This window comes from Siphateles boraxobius, unplaced genomic scaffold (assembly GCF_051911475.1).
Source record: "Siphateles boraxobius isolate OS27281-9 unplaced genomic scaffold, OSU_SipBor_1 99, whole genome shotgun sequence".
NCBI classification, from domain to species: domain Eukaryota; kingdom Metazoa; phylum Chordata; class Actinopteri; order Cypriniformes; family Leuciscidae; genus Siphateles; species Siphateles boraxobius.
The window spans coordinates 2,897,273-2,921,025 of NW_027509229.1; the positions used below are offsets into that span (position 1 = coordinate 2,897,273).

At 44.7% G+C, this 23,753-nt stretch overlaps 1 protein-coding gene across 1 annotated transcript in view; it reads right to left on the reverse strand.

Annotated features, from left to right (window-relative positions):
• Positions 1-18,882, reverse strand: part of samhd1 (SAM domain and HD domain 1) — a 46,981-nt gene extending 28,099 nt beyond the window's left edge. The window contains exons 1-6 of the mRNA XM_077225093.1: positions 18,544-18,882; positions 13,633-13,699; positions 9,169-9,241; positions 8,926-9,086; positions 8,704-8,819; positions 8,261-8,331 (exon numbers count right to left, since the gene is read on the reverse strand). Coding sequence (XP_077081208.1) covers positions 8,261-8,331; positions 8,704-8,819; positions 8,926-9,086; positions 9,169-9,241; positions 13,633-13,699; positions 18,544-18,712 — 657 coding nt within the window. The 5' untranslated portion in view covers positions 18,713-18,882. The remainder of the gene's footprint in view (positions 1-8,260; positions 8,332-8,703; positions 8,820-8,925; positions 9,087-9,168; positions 9,242-13,632; positions 13,700-18,543) is intronic.
• Between the last annotated feature and the right edge of the window lie 4,871 nt (positions 18,883-23,753).

Genomic DNA, 23,753 nt, shown 5'->3' on the forward strand with positions numbered 1-23,753 from the left:
TCGTCTGTCAGATAAACCTGCGTCTGTCAGATAAACCTGCGTCGTCTGTCATAAACCTGCGTCTGTCAGATAAACCCGCGTCTGTCAGATAAACCTGCGTCGTCTGTCAGATAAACCCGCGTCTGTCAGATAAACCTGCGTCTGTCAGATAAACCCGCGTCTGTCAGATAAACCTGCGTCGTCTGTCAGATAAACCCGCGTCGTCTGTCAGATAAACCCGCGTCTGTCAGATAAACCTGCGTCGTCTGTCAGATAAACCTGCGTCGTCTGTCAGATAAACCTGCGTCGTCTGTCATAAACCTGCGTCTGTCAGATAAACCCGCGTCTGTCAGATAAACCCGCGTCGTCTGTCAGATAAACCTGCGTCGTCTGTCAGATAAACCTGCGTCGTCTGTCAGATAAACCTGCGTCGTCTGTCAGATAAACCTGCGTCGTCTGTCAGATAAACCTGCGTCGTCTGTCAGATAAACCTGCGTCGTCTGTCAGATAAACCCGCGTCGCCTGTCAGATAAACCCGCGTCGTCTGTCAGATAAACCTGCGTCGTCTGTTATAAACCTGCGTCGTCTGTCAGATAAACCCGCGTCTGTCAGATAAACCTGCGTCGTCTGTCAGATAAACCTGCGTCGTCTGTCAGATAAACCTGCGTCGTCTGTCAGATAAACCTGCGTCGTCTGTCAGATAAACCTGCGTCGTCTGTCAGATAAACCTGCGTCGTCTGTCAGATAAACCCGCGTCTGTCAGATAAACCCGCGTCTGTCAGATAAACCTGCATCGTCTGTCAGATAAACCTGCGTCGTCTGTCAGATAAACCTGCGGCGTCTGTCAGATATACCCGCGTCTGTCAGATAAACCTGCGTCGTCTGTCAGATAAACCTGCGGCGTCTGTCAGATAAACCTGCGTCGTCTGTCAGATAAACCTGCGTCGTCTGTCAGATAAACCTGCGTCGTCTGTCATAAACCTGCGTCTGTCAGATAAACCTGCGTCTGTCAGATAAACCTGCGTCGTCTGTCAGATAAACCTGCGTCGTCTGTCAGATAAACCCGCGTCGTCTGTCAGATAAACCTGCGTCGTCTGTCAGATAAACCTGCGTCGTCTGTCAGATAAACCTGCGTCGTCTGTCAGATAAACCTGCGTCGTCTGTCATAAACCTGCGTCTGTCAGATAAACCTGCGTCGTCTGTCAGATAAACCCGCGTCTGTCAGATAAACCTGCGTCGTCTGTCAGATAAACCTGCGTCGTCTGTCAGATAAACCCGCGTCTGCCAGATAAACCTGCGTCGTCTGTCAGATAAACCTGCGTCGTCTGTCAGATAAACCTGCGTCGTCTGTCAGATAAACCCGCGTCTGCCAGATAAACCTGCGTCGTCTGTCAGATAAACCCGCGTCGTCTGTCAGATAAACCCGCGTCGTCTGTCAGATAAACCCGCGTCGTCTGTCAGATAAACCTGCGTCGTCTGTCAGATAAACCTGCGTCGTCTGTCAGATAAACCTGCGTCGTCTGTCAGATAAACCTGCGTCGTCTGTCAGATAAACCCGCGTCGTCTGTCAGATAAACCTGCGTCGTCTGTCAGATAAACCCGCGTCTGTCAGATAAACCTGCGTCTGTCAGATAAACCTGCGTCGTCTGTCAGATAAACCCGCGTCTGTCAGATAAACCCGCGTCGTCTGTCAGATAAACCCGCGTCTGTCAGATAAACCGTCGTCTGTCAGATAAACCCGCGTCGTCTGTCAGATAAACCTGCGTCGCCTGTCAGATAAACCTGCGTCGTCTGTCAGATAAACCTGCGTCGTCTGTCATAAACCTGCGTCGTCTGTCAGATAAACCCGCGTCTGTCAGATAAACCCGCGTCGTCTGTCAGATAAACCCGCGTCGTCTGTCAGATAAACCTGCGTCGTCTGTCAGATAAACCTGCGTCGTCTGTCAGATAAACCCGCGTCTGTCAGATAAACCTGCGTCGTCTGTCAGATAAACCTGCGTCGTCTGTCAGATAAACCTGCGTCGTCTGTCAGATAAACCTGCGTCGTCTGTCAGATAAACCTGCGTCGTCTGTCATAAACCTGCGTCTGTCAGATAAACCCGCGTCTGTCAGATAAACCCGCGTCGTCTGTCAGATAAACCTGCGTCGTCTGTCAGATAAACCTGCGTCGTCTGTCAGATAAACCTGCGGCGTCTGTCAGATAAACCTGCGGCGTCTGTCAGATAAACCTGCGTCGTCTGTCAGATAAACCTGCGTCGTCTGTCAGATAAACCTGCGTCGTCTGTCAGATAAACCTGCGTCGTCTGTCAGATAATCCTGCGTCGTCTGTCAGATAAACCTGCGGCGTCTGTCAGATAAACCTGCGTCGTCTGTCAGATAAACCTGCGTCGTCTGTCAGATAAACCTGCGTCGTCTGTCAGATAAACCTGCGTCGTCTGTCAGATAAACCTGCGGCGTCTGTCAGATATACCCGCGTCTGTCAGATAAACCTGCGGCGTCTGTCAGATAAACCTGCGTCGTCTGTCAGATAAACCCGCGTCGTCTGTCAGATAAACCTGCGGCGTCTGTCAGATAAACCTGCGTCGTCTGTCAGATAAACCCGCGTCGTCTGTCAGATAAACCTGCGTCGTCTGTCAGATAAACCCGCGTCGTCTGTCAGATAAACCTGCGGCGTCTGTCAGATAAACCTGCGTCGTCTGTCAGATAAACCCGCGTCGTCTGTCAGATAAACCTGCGTCGTCTGTCAGATAAACCTGCGTCGTCTGTCAGATAAACCTGCGTCGTCTGACAGATAAACCTGCGTCGTCTGTCAGATAAACCTGCGTCGTCTGTCAGATAAACCTGCGTCGTCTGTCAGATAAACCTGCGTCGTCTGTCATAAACCTGCGTCGTCTGTCAGATAAACCTGCGTCGTCTGTCAGATAAACCTGCGTCGTCTGTCAGATAAACCTGCGTCGTCTGTCAGATAAACCTGCGGCGTCTGTCAGATATACCCGCGTCTGTCAGATAAACCTGCGGCGTCTGTCAGATAAACCTGCGTCGTCTGTCAGATAAACCCGCGTCGTCTGTCAGATAAACCCGCGTCGTCTGTCAGATAAACCTGCGTCGTCTGTCAGATAAACCTGCGTCGTCTGTCAGATAAACCTGCGTCGTCTGTCAGATAAACCTGCGTCGTCTGTCAGATAAACCTGCGTCGTCTGTCAGATAAACCTGCGTCTTCTGTCAGATAAACCCGCGTCTGTCAGATAAACCTGCGTCTGTCAGATAAACCTGCGTCGTCTGTCAGATAAACCCGCGTCTGTCAGATAAACCTGCGTCTGTCAGATAAACCTGCTTCGTCTGTCAGATAAACCCGCGTCGTCTGTCAGATAAACTCGCGTCGTCTGTCAGATAAACCCGCGTCTGTCAGATAAACCTGCGTCGTCTGTCAGATAAACCTGCGTCGTCTGTCAGATAAACCTGCGTCTGTCAGATAAACCCGCGTCTGTCAGATAAACCCGCGGCGTCTGTCAGATAAACCCGCGTCTGTCAGATAAACCCGCGTCTGTCAGATAAACCTGCGTCGTCTGTCAGATAAACCTGCGTCTGTCAGATAAACCTGCGTCGTCTGCCAGATAAACCCGCGTCGTCTGTCAGATAAACCCGCGTCTGTCAGATAAACCTGCGTCGTCTGTCAGATAAACCTGCGTCGTCTGTCAGATAAACCTGCGTCGTCTGTCAGATAAACCTGCGTCGTCTGTCAGATAAACCTGCGGCGTCTGTCAGATAAACCCGCGTCTGTCAGATAAACCTGCGTCGTCTGTCAGATAAACCTGTGTCTGTCAGATAAACCTGCGTCTGTCAGATAAACCTGCGTCGTCTGTCATAAACCTGCGTCTGTCAGATAAACCCGCGTCGTCTGTCAGATAAACCCGCGTCGTCTGTCAGATAAACCTGCGTCGTCTGTCAGATAAACCTGCGTCGTCTGTCAGATAAACCCGCATCTGTCAGATAAACCTGCGTCGTCTGTCAGATAAACCTGCGTCGTCTGTCAGATAAACCTGCGTCGTCTGTCAGATAAACCTGCGTCGTCTGTCAGATAAACCTGCGTCGTCTGTCAGATAAACCTGCGTCGTCTGTCAGATAAACCTGCGTCGTCTGTCAGATAAACCTGCGTCGTCTGTCATAAACCTGCGTCTGTCAGATAAACCCGCGTCTGTCAGATAAACCTGCGGCGTCTGTCAGATAAACCCGCGTCTGTCAGATAAACCCGCGTCTGTCAGATAAACCTGCGTCGTCTGTCAGATAAACCTGCGTCGTCTGTCATAAACCTGCGTCTGTCAGATAAACCCGCGTCTGTCAGATAAACCTGCGGCGTCTGTCAGATAAACCCGCGTCTGTCAGATAAACCTGCGGCGTCTGTCAGATAAACCCGCGTCTGTCAGATAAACCTGCGGCGTCTGTCAGATAAACCCGCGTCTGTCAGATAAACCTGCGGCGTCTGTCAGATAAACCCGCGTCTGTCAGATAAACCCGCGTCTGTCAGATAAACCTGCGTCGTCTGTCAGATAAACCTGCGTCGTCTGTCATAAACCTGCGTCTGTCAGATAAACCCGCGTCGTCTGTCAGATAAACCTGCGTCGTCTGTCAGATAAACCCGCGTCTGTCAGATAAACCTGCGTCTGTCAGATAAACCCGCGTCGTCTGTCAGATAAACCTGCGTCGTCTGTCAGATAAACCCGCGTCTGTCAGATAAACCCGCGTCTGTCAGATAAACCTGCGGCGTCTGTCAGATAAACCCGCGTCTGTCAGATAAACCTGCGGCGTCTGTCAGATAAACCTGCGGCGTCTGTCAGATAAACCCGCGTCTGTCAGATAAACCCGCGTCTGTCAGATAAACCTGTGTCGTCTGTCAGATAAACCTGTGGCGTCTGTCAGATAAACCAGCGTCGTCTGTCAGATAAACCCGCGTCGTCTGTCAGATAAACCTGCGTCGTCTGTCAGATAAACCTGCGTCGTCTGTCAGATAAACCTGCGTCGTCTGTCAGATAAACCTGCGTCGTCTGTCAGATAAACCTGCGGCGTCTGTCAGATAAACCTGCGGCGTCTGTCAGATAAACCTGCGGCGTCTGTCAGATAAACCTGCGGCGTCTGTCAGATAAACCTGCGGCGTCTGTCAGATAAACCTGCGTCTGTCAGATAAACCTGCGTCGTCTGTCAGATAAACCTGCGGCGTCTGTCAGATAAACCCGCGTCTGTCAGATAAACCTGCGTCGTCTGTCAGATAAACCTGCGGCGTCTGTCAGATAAACCTGCGTCGTCTGTCAGATAAACCTGCGTCTGTCAGATAAACCTGCGTCGTCTGTCAGATAAACCTGCGGCGTCTGTCAGATAAACCCGCGTCTGTCAGATAAACCTGCGTCGTCTGTCAGATAAACCTGCGTCGTCTGTCAGATAAACCCGCGTCTGTCAGATAAACCTGTGGCGTCTGTCAGATAAACCCGCGTCTGTCAGATAAACCTGCGGCGTCTGTCAGATAAACCTGCGGCGTCTGTCAGATAAACCCGCGTCTGTCAGATAAACCCGCGTCTGTCAGATAAACCTGTGTCGTCTGTCAGATAAACCTGTGGCGTCTGTCAGATAAACCAGCGTCGTCTGTCAGATAAACCCGCGTCGTCTGTCAGATAAACCTGCGTCGTCTGTCAGATAAACCTGCGTCGTCTGTCAGATAAACCTGCGTCTGTCAGATAAACCTGTGTCGTCTGTCAGATAAACCTGCGTCTGTCAGATAAACCTGTGTCGTCTGTCAGATAAACCCGCGTCGTCTGTCAGATAAACCTGCGTCGTCTGTCAGATAAACCTGTGTCGTCTGTCAGATAAACCTGCGTCTGTCAGATAAACCTGTGTCGTCTGTCAGATAAACCTGCGGCGTCTGTCAGATAAACCTGCGGCGTCTGTCAGATAAACCTGCGGCGTCTGTCAGATAAACCTGCGGCGTCTGTCAGATAAACCTGCGTCGTCTGTCAGATAAACCTGCGTCGTCTGTCAGATAAACCTGCGTCGTCTGTCAGATAAACCCGCGTCGTCTGTCAGATAAACCTGCGTCGTCTGTCAGATAAACCTGCGTCGTCTGTCAGATAAACCTGCGTCGTCTGTCAGATAAACCTGCGTCGTCTGTCAGATAAACCTGCGTCGTCTGTCAGATAAACCTGCGTCTGTCAGATAAACCCGCGTCTGTCAGATAAACCTGCGGCGTCTGTCAGATAAACCAGCGTCGTCTGTCAGATAAACCCGCGTCGTCTGTCAGATAAACCTGCGTCGTCTGTCAGATAAACCTGCGTCGTCTGTCAGATAAATCTGCGTCGTCTGCCAGATAAACCTGCGTCGTCTGTCAGATAAACCCGCGTCGTCTGTCAGATAAACCAGCGTCGTCTGTCAGATAAACCCGCGTCGTCTGTCAGATAAACCAGCGTCTGTCAGATAAACCCGCGTCTGTCAGATAAACCCGCGTCGTCTGTCAGATAAACCAGCGTCGTCTGTCAGATAAACCCGCGTCGTCTGTCAGATAAACCCGCGTCGTCTGTCAGATAAACCTGCGTCGTCTGTCAGATAAACCTGCGTCGTCTGTCAGATAAACCTGCGTCGTCTGTCATAAACCTGCGTCTGTCAGATAAACCCGCGTCGTCTGTCAGATAAACCTGCGTCGTCTGTCAGATAAACCCGCGTCGTCTGTCAGATAAACCCGCATCGTCTGTCAGATAAACCTGCGTCGTCTGTCAGATAAACCTGCGTCGTCTGTCATAAACCTGCGTCTGTCAGATAAACCCGCGTCGTCTGTCAGATAAACCTGCGTCGTCTGTCAGATAAACCCGCGTCGTCTGTCAGATAAACCTGCGTCGTCTGTCAGATAATCCTGCGTCGTCTGTCAGATAAATCTGCGTCGTCTGCCAGATAAACCTGCGTCGTCTGTCAGATAAACCCGCGTCGTCTGTCAGATAAACCTGCGTCGTCTGTCAGATAAACCTGCGTCGTCTGTCAGATAAATCTGCGTCGTCTGTCAGATAAACCCGCGTCGTCTGTCAGATAAACCCGCGTCGTCTGTCAGATAAACCTGCGTCGTCTGTCAGATAAACCCGCGTCTGTCAGATAAACCTGCGTCGTCTGTCATAAACCTGCGTCTGTCAGATAAACCCGCGTCGTCTGTCAGATAAACCTGCGTCGTCTGTCAGATAAACCCGCGTCGTCTGTCAGATAAACCCGCATCGTCTGTCAGATAAACCTGCGTCGTCTGTCAGATAAACCTGCGTCGTCTGTCATAAACCTGCGTCTGTCAGATAAACCCGCGTCGTCTGTCAGATAAACCTGCGTCGTCTGTCAGATAAACCCGCGTCGTCTGTCAGATAAACCTGCGTCGTCTGTCAGATAATCCTGCGTCGTCTGTCAGATAAATCTGCGTCGTCTGCCAGATAAACCTGCGTCGTCTGTCAGATAAACCCGCGTCGTCTGTCAGATAAACCTGCGTCGTCTGTCAGATAAACCTGCGTCGTCTGTCAGATAAATCTGCGTCGTCTGTCAGATAAACCCACGTCGTCTGTCAGATAAACCCGCGTCTGTCAGATAAACCTGCGTCGTCTGTCAGATAAACCTGCGTCGTCTGTCAGATAAACCCGCGTCGTCTGTCAGATAAACCTGCGTCGTCTGTCAGATAAACCCGCGTCGTCTGTCAGATAAACCTGCGTCGTCTGTCAGATAAACCCGCGTCGTCTGTCAGATAAACCCGCGTCGTCTGTCAGATAAACCTGCGTCGTCTGTCAGATAAACCCGCGTCGTCTGTCAGATAAACCCGCGTCGTCTGTCAGATAAACCCGCGTCGTCTGTCAGATAAACCCGCGTCGTCTGTCAGATAAACCTGCGTCGTCTGTCAGATAAACCTGCGTCGTCTGTCAGATAAACCCGCGTCGTCTGTCAGATAAACCCGCGTCGTCTGTCAGATAAACCGGCGTCGTCTGTCAGATAAACCTTAGCCTTACCTTGCTTTACAACTGAATCAGCTGAAGGCTTGCATTGCATTTGTGCCAAATATCAAGAAACAAATAAAGACTCTTTGAAACTGGAGTCTGAGGATACAATTTTTTCTGAGACTTTTTATTTGTATTCATTTTCTGAAAAGTTACTTTCAAAACATTAGGCACAAATCTAATTCAAACGAGGTCCCCCATGAGAAGCTGAAGGTGCGGCTCTTCCCCGATCTCAGAGAACAAGCCGTTCACATCCGTGGTCTTACACGCTTTTACACACTTACCTTCCATTTGTTACCAGGTCGAACTTTAGGGATGAACATGCCATCAAACAAATGAGAAAATGGGCCATGACCTGGACAACAGACAAAAAGGTGATTTTAAAGAATAACCACACACAAACATTAGTGTGTGCTCTTAGATTAACATATATGACTTGGGGAAACCCAGTCACTGGCATTGTTCTTGGTTTATGGTCAAATTTTTTACATTACAAAAAGGATGCGAGATGATGTGAAAACTCTTTCTGGAAGAAGGCTTGATTATTAAAATGTCTCCTTTAAATCAATTATTTCATCATCCGATTATAACGAACATGAGTCACTTCACGTGTTCGTGTTACGGCTTGCACTCCTGGGATTGTCTGGGAGTGTGGAAAGAAGGGAGGAAAACCAACTGAAGAACTCAAGCTGTCTCACGCTAACATCTGCACATGTGTGTCACTCACCCAGGTCATGGCACAGGCCAGCAATCTGTACACAGAGCATATCCTGCTTCGTTATGAAGAGCTCTGGCTGCCTTTCATTCAGAGCCTTGACTAGACATCCCGCCAAATATCCCACCCTGCATCACACAAACACAAAACACTTGCACCAACTCTGAATGGACCTTCCATTTGGTCCAGCACTTCAAGATCCAATGAAACACCGCTGGAGTGAAGCGCACTCACCCGACCGAGTGCTCGAAGCGGTTATGGGATGCCCCGGGGAACACCAGGTAAGTTCCTCCCAGCTGTTTGATGTGGCGAAGCCTCTGAAACTGAGGCGTGTCTATGAACTGGACCAGCAGGGGGTGCAGCTCGATGTGGCCATGGATGGGGTCGTTGAACACCTGGGAAACACACATCACCTTTGGAAAGGTCTGACTGGAGCCAGCAAATAACCAGCAAATGTTTCTGAAAGCTTTGGCATACCTTCATGGGTTCGTTTGAGATTTGCCAGAGTTTCTGAAGGCAGTGGAGGATTTGCAGGCGTGATCCCAGAGGGCTAAACGAGGCAAGACGGGATTATTGCCATTAAAGCTCAACCGCACCCAGGGTCCGAAATTAACTTTTTGGCTCACCTGCCACTGGGACTGGTAGATGAAAAAATCCACCAGCCAAGCATATTTTTTACCAGCCAAAATAATAAACAGCCTTTTTGTGTCACATATACATTAATTTATATAGGCTATATTTAAACATTTTTGTTATTATATTTCTGGTCTATTATTTTCCATTCTTACTTTTATTTACACACATATTACACAATTTACACACATTAAAATAATATTTTTGTGGTGGTGCCTATAAAAATAGCTCTGTACAAATGAAATGTATTAATTGTATATTTAATAAAAAGTATGCAATAATAATATATAATTATTTCAAAAAAATATTTAGTTTTACTCTGCCTATTTTTTTACTCCATTTACTCTGACTGATCAGTAACTGAAGGACTGGAAATATCAGTTGTTTTTAAAGCTTCATTAAAATGAATCGGTTCAAAGGAGTGAGTCATTAGTTCGCGAATTGGACGTGTCATTATGGGATGTGTACGCGTTGTGTGATTATCCCGGCAGCTAGGACATCCCTCAAGATTTGTGTCAACACAGAAAACATTTAATCACTGGATAGGTTTTTTCGTTTATTTAAAGTGTGGTTTATGTCAGCTGAATGTGCGGAACGCTTCAGAGAAGATAAGGTATTTTAGCACAATTCACAGTCCACACCCAGCGGTAATTCAGGAAAAAAATATCCGAATGCTCCACATGAAACTACTGTCTTCCGACCTTTACCATCGTGTCGATTTATTTTGATGAATATGTGCCAGGGAGAGAGAGCAAGACAGCGATTAGGAGACGGTGAAGCCTTGTTTATACTTTCGCCTGGTTTCGAAGAGAAAGAGTGCGGGCGCGCGACCAGGGCTCTCTCTCTCTCTCTCTCTCTCTCTCTCTCTCTCTGCTCGTTCTTCAGGTGCGCCAGGTCACAATTCCCATCCCGCAAACACAACAACTCCGTCATGTCCGTAGCCATCATGCTAGATATTTTATAACATTACAAAATGCAATTGTAATAAACATTTTGTGTTGTCAGATCGGGTGACGAACGCTGGCGCGTGTTAGCTGCCGCTGTCTCCGGGGTGCTTATTTATTTTAATTTGTTTTATATGTTTTAATGGTTTAGCTTGTGCTTTTTTATATATAATTTTTTAACAATTTGGAGAAAATCTCAGTCTGATATTTAAACTCCTGTCGTGAGAGCCTACCGTGGAGTGTTTTATTGCCTTCTGTGTCATTTCCCAGCTGTTGAAGATTGGAACAATGAGGCTTTTTTCGATGGTTCCATGGAGCATTTTGAACTGGATTATTTTATTGACTATATTTCAGCCGGCTGTGTTGGTGCTTCATTATAGCGCCGAAGAGGATTTACAGTTCCGTTTAAATCAATATCCGTCTCCTTTGGATCCTTATTCCTACACTAACATTCCTAAACCCCGGCGCAAATATGTTCACCGCGGATCAAGACGGATTTATACTTATGATGATGCACACTCTATCAGATCCTTCTGGTCCTCATCGTCGCGATCGACTAGCAAAGTGGAACGAACTGTGGATCATCATGTGCTTGCTCATCTAGGAAAGTCAACTCTCCATGAATCTACAACGAACGTTTTTACGTTTGGATTGCTGAACATTCGTTCAATTAACAACAAGGCCACGTTGGTTTGGGACTTATTGAAAGACTGTGAGTTTGATTTTCTTTGTTTGACTGAGACATGGCAGCAGCAAAATGATTTTTCACAGTTGAATCAGTCTATTCCTCCAGGGTTTACTTATGCATGTCAGCCCCGAGTTTCGGGTCGAGGTGGTGGTTTAGCAATGTTTTATAACAAGAAATGGAAGGTCTCTACTATAGCTGTACCATCCTATGAAACGTTTGAAGCTATGGTGCTGCAAATCAATGGACCGAAACCCACCATCATAACAACTGTTTACCGTCCACCAAGATCTAACACTAACTTCCTATCTGAACTTTCTACTTTTTTAACTTTACTATGCTCTGCTTCTCCTAATGTGATTATGGTCGGTGATTTTAATATCCATATTGACAAAGCTACTGCTACTGATACAAATCTCTTTTTATCATGTTTGGACAGCTTTGGACTGAAACAGTTCATTGATTTCCCTACTAATTCAAAGGGTCACACACTTGATCTTGTCTGCTCTATTGGAATAACACCTTTTGATTGTAGATCACGTGACCCGTCTTTATCTGATCATAAACTTGAGTCCTACAATGCCAAATTAACTGTATCAAAAATTGCCCAAAACCGTACCATAACATTTCGTAATATTAAGAATATTGAACTGTCTGTGTTTTCTGGTGAAGTGAATAAGTTAATGAACACTTATTCTCTGAATACTGATGGTCTATTTAGTCTTGATGAATTGACTTCTTATTACAACGACCAGTTACAGAATATTTTAGATAATGTTGCACCTGTTAGAACTCGAACTGTTTCATTTGCTCACACTGCTCAATGGTATACCTCAGAGTTACGTTTGTTAAAAGCTAAGGGGCGTCAACTTGAACGTTTGTATAAAAGATCTGGTTTAATTGTGCACAAGGAAATGTATGATCACCATATCAGAGATTATAAAAATGCTCTTTCTACTGCTAAAACAGAATACTATGCCAATTTGATCAACTCTGCTGGTGGGAATACGAAAATGCTGTTCTCTACAATGAATAGTATTTTGCGACCACCTGATGCTTTCTCATTACACTCGCAGTTCAATACCACATGTGATATTTTCATGACTTATTTCAGTGATAAAATAGAAAGCATTCATGGGAGTTTGACTTTGAACAATAGGGCATTTGGTTCATTTTCAACTCTCTATGATGCTCCCATTGTTAGTACTTTTTCTAATTTTTATTTGCCCACAGTGAATGAAATAGATGAATTTGTTAACAGAGCAAAATCTACTACCTGCCAGTTAGATCCAATTCCCACACATCTTGTCAAGTTTTGTTTACCTTCTTTACTGTCCTTGATAACTCAAATTATACATCTTTCCCTTATTACTGGAACTGTTCCTTTATTGTTAAAAAAAGCAGCCATAACTCCTATACTTACAAAACCTAGTGCGGATTGTAATAATCCCGAAAACTTTCGACCAATTTCTAATTTGCCTTTTCTTTCCAAATTATTAGAAAAAATTGTTGCTCAGCAGGTGCACACTCATTTATTGGAGAATAACTTGTTTGAGCAATTTCAATCTGCTTATCGTCCATATCATAGCACGGAGACAGCGCTTATTAAAGTTACAAATGATTTGTTAATGGCTGCTGATTCGGGACTCTTATCAATACTTATTTTTCTTGATTTAACTGCAGCTTTCGACACCATTTCACATAGTATTTTATTGGAGAGGTAAATTTCTATTGGGATCACTGGCATAACCCATGATTGGTTCAAATCATATTTATCTGGTCGGACCCAGTTTGTTCAGATTAAGACTTTCAGATTGCGGATATCTCAGATAACAAGTGGTGTACCTCAAGGGTCAGTCCTAGGTCCTCTACTGTTCATTATCAATTAAACTTACGTTTGAGCAGGAAACAAACAGTTTCTCAAACAGGATTGGAAAATAGTTAGCAAACAACCATGAGGCAGCATCAAACAGACCTTACCACTTACTCCACTGCTTCCTGTTTTATCCCATACAATGTGCCCTCTTTCATCCCCCTAGTGGCTAGGAAGAAAATAACACCGGCAATTTGAATGAAAGAAACCCTGTGACAGGCGGTGACTGTTACAAGCTTTTAGCTATAACGCTCCGGCAATATGGAATACTTTACCTCACGATATACGCAACAGTCTGAGTCTTTCAATTTTTAAGTCCCGTCTCAAAACTTATTTATTTAGACAAGCTTATCCTGATTGATGTTAGTATTGAGTATTCTTCTTGTGAATTATTTTATATTGTTGATTGAATTATTTATTGTATTGCTGTCTCTTTTGTATAACTATGTATTTTATCCTTGTAAGGTGTCCTTGAGTGTCCTGAAAGGCGCCCTTAAATAAAATGAATTATTATTATTATTTATTTTATTACATTACTATTTTGGTGTGAACATTCACCCGCCAGGGGGGCGGATAGCCTTTTGAGATTTACTCGCCAAACGGAAAATCTACCCGCATTTGGCGCTTGGCGGGTGTTAATTTCGGACCCTGACCTCACCCCATATGAAAAATGCAAAACATGCACTGGAAATCAACAGGTCATTTTCAAACGGTCAGATTGTGGCATTACACTATGTTTAAATGATTTCGGGTTCTTGGTTTATGGTAATGAAGAAGCATTTCAAAATAATTCAAGCAACACTTACGAAATACCCATCTTCTCCAAAAGGCCCTCGGTAAGGTATGGCAGTCCCGGCCCTGTTATGCCATGGTCTGTAAAACAGAGCAAATAAATCAAACCTTTTTGCTCTAATAACACTGAGCGCTGCGTGGCTCTGGCTGGCGTTCTCAGTAGGGATGGCCCGATACCGATACTGGCATCGGGGATCGGGTCGATACTGTCCTCATATACTCGTACTCGTACTCATAAAAATTCGCCGATACCACGCCCCGATACCACGTACATTTTGCGAAACGAAACTGGCCGCCGCGAGTGCTTTGTCGAGGTGAACTGAGGCATAGGGACGTGCACTCCCAACGCAAAAGAGTGCGGCGCGGCACTAGATCTGATGGCCGAGCGCGAGCGCGAGCGCGAGCGGTAATGCACTCACTCTGTGTGTGCGGGTTCCGGGAGAATAAAACGATTCGCGGGACTCCCGCAAACTAGAAATATCTATGAATACAACATATTAAAACTAATAGATTTTCATTCATCTGTTGCAGAAAAGCAAGAAGAACAACTAAAACAAAATAGAAACGATTTACAGGCCAGAGTTTCTATTCATAACATGTTTGCAGCGTTGAGCGATGTAGCCAATCACAGACATGTGTGTTGATTTCTTGAACGCAATGGCTAATCAGAAGCATTTAAGATAGACTCCCCTCACCGCTCAAAACTTTTTTGTTCAGTGCTGAATTGTGTATGCTGGCAAATCCTCTAATTATAACAAACAAAGTGTGGATATTATGAAAGATTCATTGTGCAGTCAGCTTCATTGATAATAACAGATGTGTGAGATCGCGATGAACTGTCAGCTTTTTAGGAATTAGACTATTAAGGGAGCGCACTTTGGGCGCATTCAGTCATGTCAGACCATGCACGCAGTAACTGCTTGCTTTTATGTTAAATTAACAGTGGTTTGTCAAGTCAAGTCAAGTCACCTTTATTTATATAGCGCTTTTTACAATACAGATTGTATCAAAGCAGCTTCACAGTGATAACATGAAAATAATATAACAGAGTTTGTTTCTAAAAGAAAATTGAGTCAACGTCCACCTTAAGCAAGGCAGATCAATAATATTATTGAATATTAAATGTCCCCAACTAAGCAAGCCAAAAGCCAAGGCAACAGTGGCAAGGAACCAAAACTCCATCAGGTGACAGAATGCAGAAAAAAAAAAAAAAAAAAAAAAAAATTGTGTGTTAATACATTTATTATTTTACTCATTATTATTTATTTTTAGACTTGTTAAAACAAGCAGAGAAGAAAATAAAAACAGTCTTCTAACCTGTGTTCTAAAATAGTCTTCTGTCTTCTTTTCTGGGAGCCTATAGTTACTTTTGCGGTAGAAATATCGGTATCGGTACTCGATATCGGCAAGTACACAAATGTAAATACTCGTACTCGTATCGGTTTGAAAAAAAATGGTATCGGGCCATCCCTAGTTCTCAGCGCCGTCTAAATAAAAGTCACCAGAACAGCGCAGCGTACGTCACTTCACAGTTCCTGCAGGCGGTGCGAACGCAACCAGGACAGCGCTCCTGCGGGAACCATTAGCTCTCGGGGAACCAGTTCCTATAACTACGGGTGTTTTCACACTGGGCTCGTTTGCTGCGGTCCGAGTCCGGTTGTGTGTTGGTGTGGTTTCACACTCAATCTGATTCTATCGAACCCTGGAGCGTTTGTGTGCATCTTACGGCACCACAAACGTGCACGCCGGAAAACAGAACGCGGGTCAATATATTGTGTTTTTAGTTCATTTTCTGCTATTATGCGCAGAGGCGAACCAACACTGAGTGGGGGCCCCAGGCAAAATTAATCAATGGGGCCCTTATACAATACATAATATTAAGATGTTTTTGTTAATATATCTTCATTACCTAGAGATATAATTATACAAAATTCAATAGTAGTCAAAACACAAAACATCTAACCGATAATAAGTTGTTTATTTTTTTACAACATTAAGTGCTTATTTTTTTAATTAACGTAATGTCAATCTTCATCTTTATAATACAGGGTTCTCAAGTCTCACGCATTGGCCGTGAGACACACGCAATTCAACCAGTTCACACGCTCACACGCCACACCGTGTATTTCTCACACTGAAAAGGCAATGCCAACCAAGTTGTCCTGCAAGCTTTATATATAACGTTGTATACGAGGCGCAGGCACACAACGTGCAGTTTCCTGCCGCCAGCATATCTCGGCCAGATTGCATTCGTTACTAGGCAACTTAGATGCGCGAACACACGGAAGTTGACGGAACATTCTCGGCCACCGTACGTTCGTTACTAGGTAACCAACAACATCGCGCGAACACACGTCGTGATGGAGAAGGGAAGTTGGAAGAAAGCTCGTCTAACATTTTTAGCCTAGAACATGTATACATTATTATTGATGCAGTCAAAAACTCTACAACTACTTTGCAACCAGGCCAGAAGCCATCATTGCCATTGCATTTGTATTTTTCAAAGATGTCAGGGAAAAAGCAAAAAGATTTGTTTTTCCAAACTGTTTGGAGCAATTTGTTATATTTTTGTAATTTTTGTGTATTTGTAATTTTGAAATTTAACATTAAAGAGTATATTTGATGTGATGAATTGCTCTGTCATTTAACAGATTTACCAATTTTTATAATTTCAATTTGTGCTGGTTAATAATGAACAATGGGTAAAATTGGGGGGCGGGGATGGATGGGGGCGGGGCTCCATTAGGGCTCCTCCCCTAACCGCATGTGATCTCACTCCAAGCTCTTGATCAAACTTCAGAACCCTGATAATAGAAGATACAATACAACAATCTTCAAGATACAGTCAATCTTCACATGTATAACGGATTGTCACCTTAAAAACAGCTACTTGTGTGGTGGAACAAGCAATGCTATATAGAAATATATAGTTAGCATCTTAATGTGATATTTGTTTTATTATTGTTAACTCAACTAATTTAATGTAAAGAGTTGGATACAAATTAAATAATGTCAACTATTGATTAGAGTTGCCATAGACTAAAGATTTTTCATTAATTCAAGCAATTAGTTGACTAATCGCACGTTTATTAATTTCTGCTTAAACACTGGGGGCATGGAGAGAGACCGAGTGTCCTCTCTCTAGTGTGACTCTGCATTTATGAATAGATATTATGATAATAGATATTTATATTATATTTATATAATAGATATTTTATGATCAGGTGCTGTTAGTCTGGAGTAAACATGCCACCGGCCAGCACCGCAAATACCCCTTTTCCACCAAAGCATTTTGAGAGCCGGTTCGGAGCCGGTGCCTACTCGCGAACCGGTTCTTTGTGTTTCGACAGCCAAAGAACCGGTTCTCGGCCAGGAAAACTGGTTCCAAAGCGGCACCAACTCTTTGCTGGACTAGAACCAGAGAACCGTTCTTTTACCACCGTGTCATGCTGGAGGCGGGGCTGGAGGCGGGTTTAGATGTGTCCTAAACATATTTTATGACCGCAAAGCCAGGAGAAACATTTGCAGAAACACGATGTAGTCCACCATTGTAATTATTATGCTTGAAGTTGGCGCAAGCGTTTCTAGCTTTTTTTAAATTTTATTTTTTTATTGAAAACATTATGTAAGCAAAGAAGAAAACAGTCAAAATATAGAACAAATAAACGGAAAGAAAAAAAGACACAAGACAGAGGTACATAACTAATCAGAAATGATTACATATCAAAGGAAAAGATTAAAAGACTTACTTATTTCAATTGTTTTTAAAGCCTTCATGGTACACAAGTTAGAGATAATCCCAAAATAATGTACTTGCTAGCGTTTCTGTATGGCGACGTACACAGTGACGTAACGACGTCGTTCGCTGGGCGCTCTAGTCAGTGGGAAAACAATCCGGTTCTGAGAAGGTTCGCAAGTTGAACCAACTCCGAACTAACTATGAACCAGCACCAGTTCCGAACCAGTTCTTTTTTGGTGGAAAAGGGGTAAAAGATGACTTATATTGATAAACTTTTATAGGATTGGTAACAGCCTATATTATTTTGATTTATTTATTTTTGGACTAGAAGAATCCTTATTAGGAAAATCAGCTGTCATCCCTAAAAAAAAATTAAGTGGAAATTAAAATATTCTTCTCTTTCTACTATTAATATATGGACAGGCATTAATATGTTTCTGTTATATAACAAGTTGAAAGAACTTCACTATAAAATGCTTCATAAATTCCATCCCTGTCACTCTCTCTCTGAAGTTAAGATGCACAACTCTAATCTTGAAACAATACCACACTTGATTGTTAAATGTGATTATGCAAAGGAGTTATGGAAAGAAGTTATTTTCTCTGCTTACAACAAACTCTTTATTTTTGATATAACGTTAATGAAAGTCCTGTTTTTGATTTGGGAAGGAGAAGGACGACAGGCTAATACTGCTAACTCTCTGTGGCCAGTTTCATCTCCATTAATGTAAAGTCACTGATTTTAAGCCCAATTTAAGGCTTTTCTGTGTCGATTTAAAGTTATTCATGACCCTCTTTGTTCATCATTTAACAAGAAATCCGCTAAAACTGCTGTTGATAAAAAAAACAGGCCAATGCTTTCATTATAAGAGTTAAACGTTAACTCCTGATTTTCTGAATGTGAATTTTTTTAACGTATTCATTTTAAGTTTATTTAAGTTTCATGTCATTTATTTCTAGTTGGTAGATTATCTGTTTACTGCATCTTGTTTGCAAACTTGTTTGAAAATGTACCGTTACTTTATTGTCTTACTCTAAAAAAAACACTGCAAGAGAGAAATGACAATGAAACCAGCCTAACTGCAATAACAGAAGCACTTATACAGCGACTGGATCTCATGTTAATAACTGTTGTCATATCACTAAAGTCTGGTCTGATCTCGATGAGTTGATGATGTTAACTTACCTCTAAATTCCTGCTCCCATTGCTCGAGTCCTTCTGTCCGCAGAAACACCACCGTTTCATCGGCATCCCAGCGCCAAAACTCTCCGTCACACACCTGCTTCCCATCGACAACACACTCTTCATCCGCTCTGGGCCGTTTAGTCCGCTTATCCATCATTAAACCGTTCATATAAACCCGACACACTTTCGCTGGGGTCCAGCCGGCGCTCGCGCGTGTCAGAACTGACTGACTCTGAGTTTGTTCTTTCGCGCCTCCCGTGGGGTTGGAGTGCGCGTGACCCGCAGCGCCTCCTGTAGGGTTGGAGTGCGCGTGACCCGCAGCGCCTCCTGTAGGGTTGGAGTGCGCGTGACCCGCAGCACCAAAATGGCTAAGGAAGCACTCGAAGTGGGTAATATTAACATAGCAGTAGGCCTAAGCAGGGCAGAAGGAAAGCCTTTGATTCAACAAGCTTATGGGAGTAAATGGCAATAAGTACTAGGAAGTTTAATACAAGGTAACATAAAACAAGGTAAAATATTCATAATATAAATAGGATTCGATTTACTACATTATAAAGATTAAGAATGGGTCACACTAATCTTAATCAGAGATAATTTATATAGAGAAATGCCACTCACTCAATCCTCAATATATAGGGAAAACCCGTAACACCAAAGATGGCGGTTGTATGCACATGTCCCGCCCCTCCCGCTGGAAAGCCAATCGTCTGCTTTTAACAGTCAAGCCAGGAAACATTTAAGCCTATCGTCTGGTTCCACTGACGCATGCGCATAGTTGAGGTTTGCGACAGGGGAAAATACGTTACTGTTTGAAAAGGTTGTGTAAATATCAGACATCCCAAGTGTCTACCGCATATTGATAGCGCATAGCGGTTCCCTGATGCCCGCAAATTAGTTCAAATCTCCCGGAATCTAGAGTGAGCGAGCGAGAGCGCGCACATACTGTGCTTACGTCAGAGAGGGTGGGAACCCTTGCGCATGCGTAGTAAAAGTATAACCTGCGGGGGAAAAAGCGTTTTAAAACTTATTTTGGGGCAAAGTCATCAAACTTTTCCAGCGATTTTTGTCATATTTTACTGCTGTTTCTATACATGCAGTTTTTATGTCCCGGTGACCAGTGAAAGTGCAGTTCTGACTCTCTGCCCATTCATTTAGACAGGAGCCTGGTCTTGTTAGTCCCAAATAGCTGCCCGGAGGCGTTGCCAAGATGGCGGCCGAGTGGCATTACTTGCCTAAAAGTACTTTGTCTTAATGCAACTCTCCATATCGTGGGCAAACACAACTCTGGTTTATATAATGTATGTCAGGAAATGGAAACATGTTGAACATGTTTTATTAGATGTAAAAAAAAAAATCTATGAAGGGGAAAGAATTGATCTTCTAATGGATATGCAAGCCTTAGGTATTACAGAATTCACCTCATACAATATTTTAAAGATGTGATTCGAATCTGGTAGAATTATTACAGCTTTAATGATGTTCTTAAGAAATAGTGGCCTGAAAAACAGAATATAGGAAGTCTTCCTTGTGTTACATCTTCGTCACACTCCAGTAGGTGGTGGTATGCACCTTTCCAGTTGGTTTGCAACCCGGCAATAGATCCACAGAAGAAGAAGAAGGGTTGGAGTGCGCGTGACCTGGTTTCCGGTCTATAAACATATGGGCTGTGTCTGAAATCGCCCCCCTATACCTTTAAATAGGGCACTATTTGAGGGCACAGCCAGTTGTAGTAGTTTCTGAAACCATAGTGGACAATATAGAGTGCACTCATTCAATCTCACAATGCACCGCAATAACGAGTGTACAACTGATGTAGATTCAATGGTTAGAGAATACCCATAATGCACTGTGAGGGTCGTGTACTGAATGAATTCCCGTGTCTTACCAGAAGATGGCGCCGCAGCTGAATCATCCATTTTCCAAACCGCTGGTCCAATGTGGGTACAGCGTAATATCATAATTGTATAAATTCCTTTTTATTTGATTTATTAAATTGTTTAATTAAACTTTGTAGATCATTTCCACAACAGAGGTCAAGACAAATATTTTTATCTTACTACTGGAGCTGCCAGTTTGCAAGTTTCAAATGACTCTTAAAAAGCACAAACCATGCAGAAACGGCAGCCCTTCCGGCACACTCAATGTCCAAATTCACTCACTCGTTTTCATTCACTCCTTCAAGTGGACTTTATTAGTAGAGCAATGTAGGTTATAGCGATGTCGAACACAGCTATGGATATTAACGATATTTCCTCTCATGTGGGCTGTTTTGCCTGATTGCCACAGCAGAGCAAACACGAGCAAATAGGAAATGCTAGTCTAAAAGGCTAATATAATTTATTGTACTCTTTAATGTCTTTTTTTTTTTTAGGCTTTAGGCTTAAGCCCAATTTATACTTCTGCGTCGAACTTACGCCGTCGCTACATCGTAGGCTGTGCTCAGCACGCGTACCCTTCAGCGTACCCTGACGTGCACCTCTCCAAAAATGTAACAACGCGTCTATTCTACGCGGACGCAAGCGCTGTGATTGGTCTGCTCAAACCGCTCCCTCGGGTTTCACATGCTCCCTCTGCATGCGTCAACGCGGACAACGACGCAGAAGTATAAATTAAAACCAAAGCGTAGTCTACGGCGTAGAGGCTCCGGCGTAGGTCCGACGCAGAAGTATAAATCAGCCTTTAGACTAGTTTGATTTGTAGCCTATAGTTCAGTGACTTCAGTACTGCAGTGTGTTGACAATGCCTGAAATAAACGTCCACAAATGTATCCTACTGGCCTAATAAAATTTATATAATCTAGCCTGTGATAGGCATTCATTTGTACCTCCCACTTAGATTCACCTTTTGCACAGTTCAGGACAAAAGGTTTAGTGTTGTTTCACAATCTGTTTTCAAACATTAAAATATGAGCACTGAGGAAAAAAAGTTTATTTATTTGAAAAAATATAGCCTTATATGACAACTCCCAAGAACGAGGGAGAAATTCGGAAGAACATTTTAAAGATATAATAATATTTTCATTACATTTACGAGAAACGAAATTGAAAATCACAAAAATAATCAATATTGTATTATTGGTTCTACTCTACCAGTATTTACGCTTGTTTAAATCTCATCGAATTCAAAGTATTTCAAAGAAATCATAACACCAAAGCAAAATGGCAGAAACTTGCTTTAACAAAGGATGACTGTTGCATTAGACGCTGGCTATCATTATCAGATCATACTCGCATTAATGTTCCAAAATGAATGTTCTGGTCGTCGTTCTATGACACACTTGCTCTTAATATTCCACTGAAACCCTGCCCATTGATCTCAGTCCTAATCCTGCTCCTACCCCCGAGTCTGCACCGGAGTCGCTCCAGCCGGAGATCTCAGTCCCGATCCTCCTCCTGCCCCTGAGTCTACACTGGAGTCGCTCCAGCCCCAGATCTCAGTCCTGATCCTGCTCTTGCCCCTGAGTCTGCACCGGAGTCGCTCCAGCCCCAGATCTCAGTCATGATCCTGCTCCTACCCCCGAGTCTGCACCGGAGTCGCTCTAGCCCCAGATCTCAGTCACGATCCTGCTCCTACCCCCGAGTCTGCACCGGAGTCGCTCCAGCCCCAGATCTCAGTCACGATCCTGCTCCTGACCCTGAATCTGCACCGGGGTCGCTCCAGCCCCAGTTCTCAGTCACGATCCTGCTCCTACCCCAGAGTCTGCACCGGAGTCACTACAGCCCCAGATCTCAGTCACGATCCTGCTCCTGCCCCCGAGTCTGCACCGGAGTTGCTCCAGCCCCGGATCTCAGTCACGATCCTGCTCCTACCCCCGAGTCTGCACCGGAGTCGCTCCAGCCCCAGATCTCAGTCCTGATCCTGCTCCTGCCCCAGAGTCTCCACCGGGGTCGCTCCAGCCCCAGATCTCAGTCACGATCCTGCTCCTACCCCCGAGTCTGCACCGGAGTCGCCCCAGCCCCAGATCTCAGTCACGATCCTGCTCCTGACCCTGAATCTGCACCGGAGTCGCTCCAGCCCCAGTTCTCAGTCACGATCCTGCTCCTACCCCAGAGTCTGCACCGGAGTCGCTCCAGCCCCAGATCTCAGTCCTGATCCTGTCCCTGAGTCTGCACCAGAGTCGCTCCAGCCACAGATCTCAGTCCCGATCCTGCTCTTACCCCCGAGTCTGCACCGGAGTCACACCAGCCCCAATTCTCAGTCACGATCCTGCTCCTGCCCCTGAGTCTGCACCGGAGTCGCTCCAGCCCCTCCAGCCCCAGATCTCAGTCACGATTCTGCTCCTGCCCCTGAGTCTGCACTGGAGTCGCTCCAGCCCCAGATCTCAGTCACGATCCTGCTCCTACCCCAGAGTCTGCACCGGAGTCGCTCCAGCCCCAGATCTTAGTCCCGATCCTGCTACTGCCCCTGAGTCTGCTGTAAGGAGTATACAGTCAAAGACCCAGAACCAGATATGAAGAATGAAGACCCAGAGTAAACTTATAATAAATTAAAAGAAAAGTTTTACTGAAGATAGTTTGCAGTTTCATCAGCAGAAGTCAGCTTCAATACTCACACAGGAGTTCGTAGGCCGCCCTGCTTACAGTTACAAAGATCACAGCAGTTATACCATTTCCAAGGTCAAAGCTATGTCATTGCTTACAGGATGAATGATTCTCATTGGCTAAGAAATAGATAAACAGTATTTTTCCACACATATACAGATAGACTGAAGCATGTCTCCATGGATTATGCTGTCACGGTAGACAAATTCTCTGTTCCTTCTCGTCTCGTGTTTATGTTGTGGTTTGAATGCACGTGGGTAGTGGGCGTGAATGTATGACATCACCTGATCCACTTCAGCTGATCCTCATTCACTTCACCAGCTGCAGTCAATCTCACCACTCTATTTATACTTACCGCTGTTCTATCATCCTTGTCAGATCGTTGTTTGATGTCGTTCGTGTTGGTGTTCCAGTGTCCAGTTCCTGCCTTGTGTTCCAGTTCCTGTTCTCCGTCTTCGTCTTTGGATTTCGTCTGCTGTTTCACCGTCACCGCACCATCGTCTCTTCACCACCGGATCCTGACCACCGAAGTCCCTGTGTCACCCGTTCTACATCTGCCTGTACTGCATCATCATCATCATCATCCTTATTAAATCTACTGTTTACTTGCATTTGCTTCTCGTCTATTATTACATGATGACAGAACGATCTGACCAGGAAAGAGAAGCA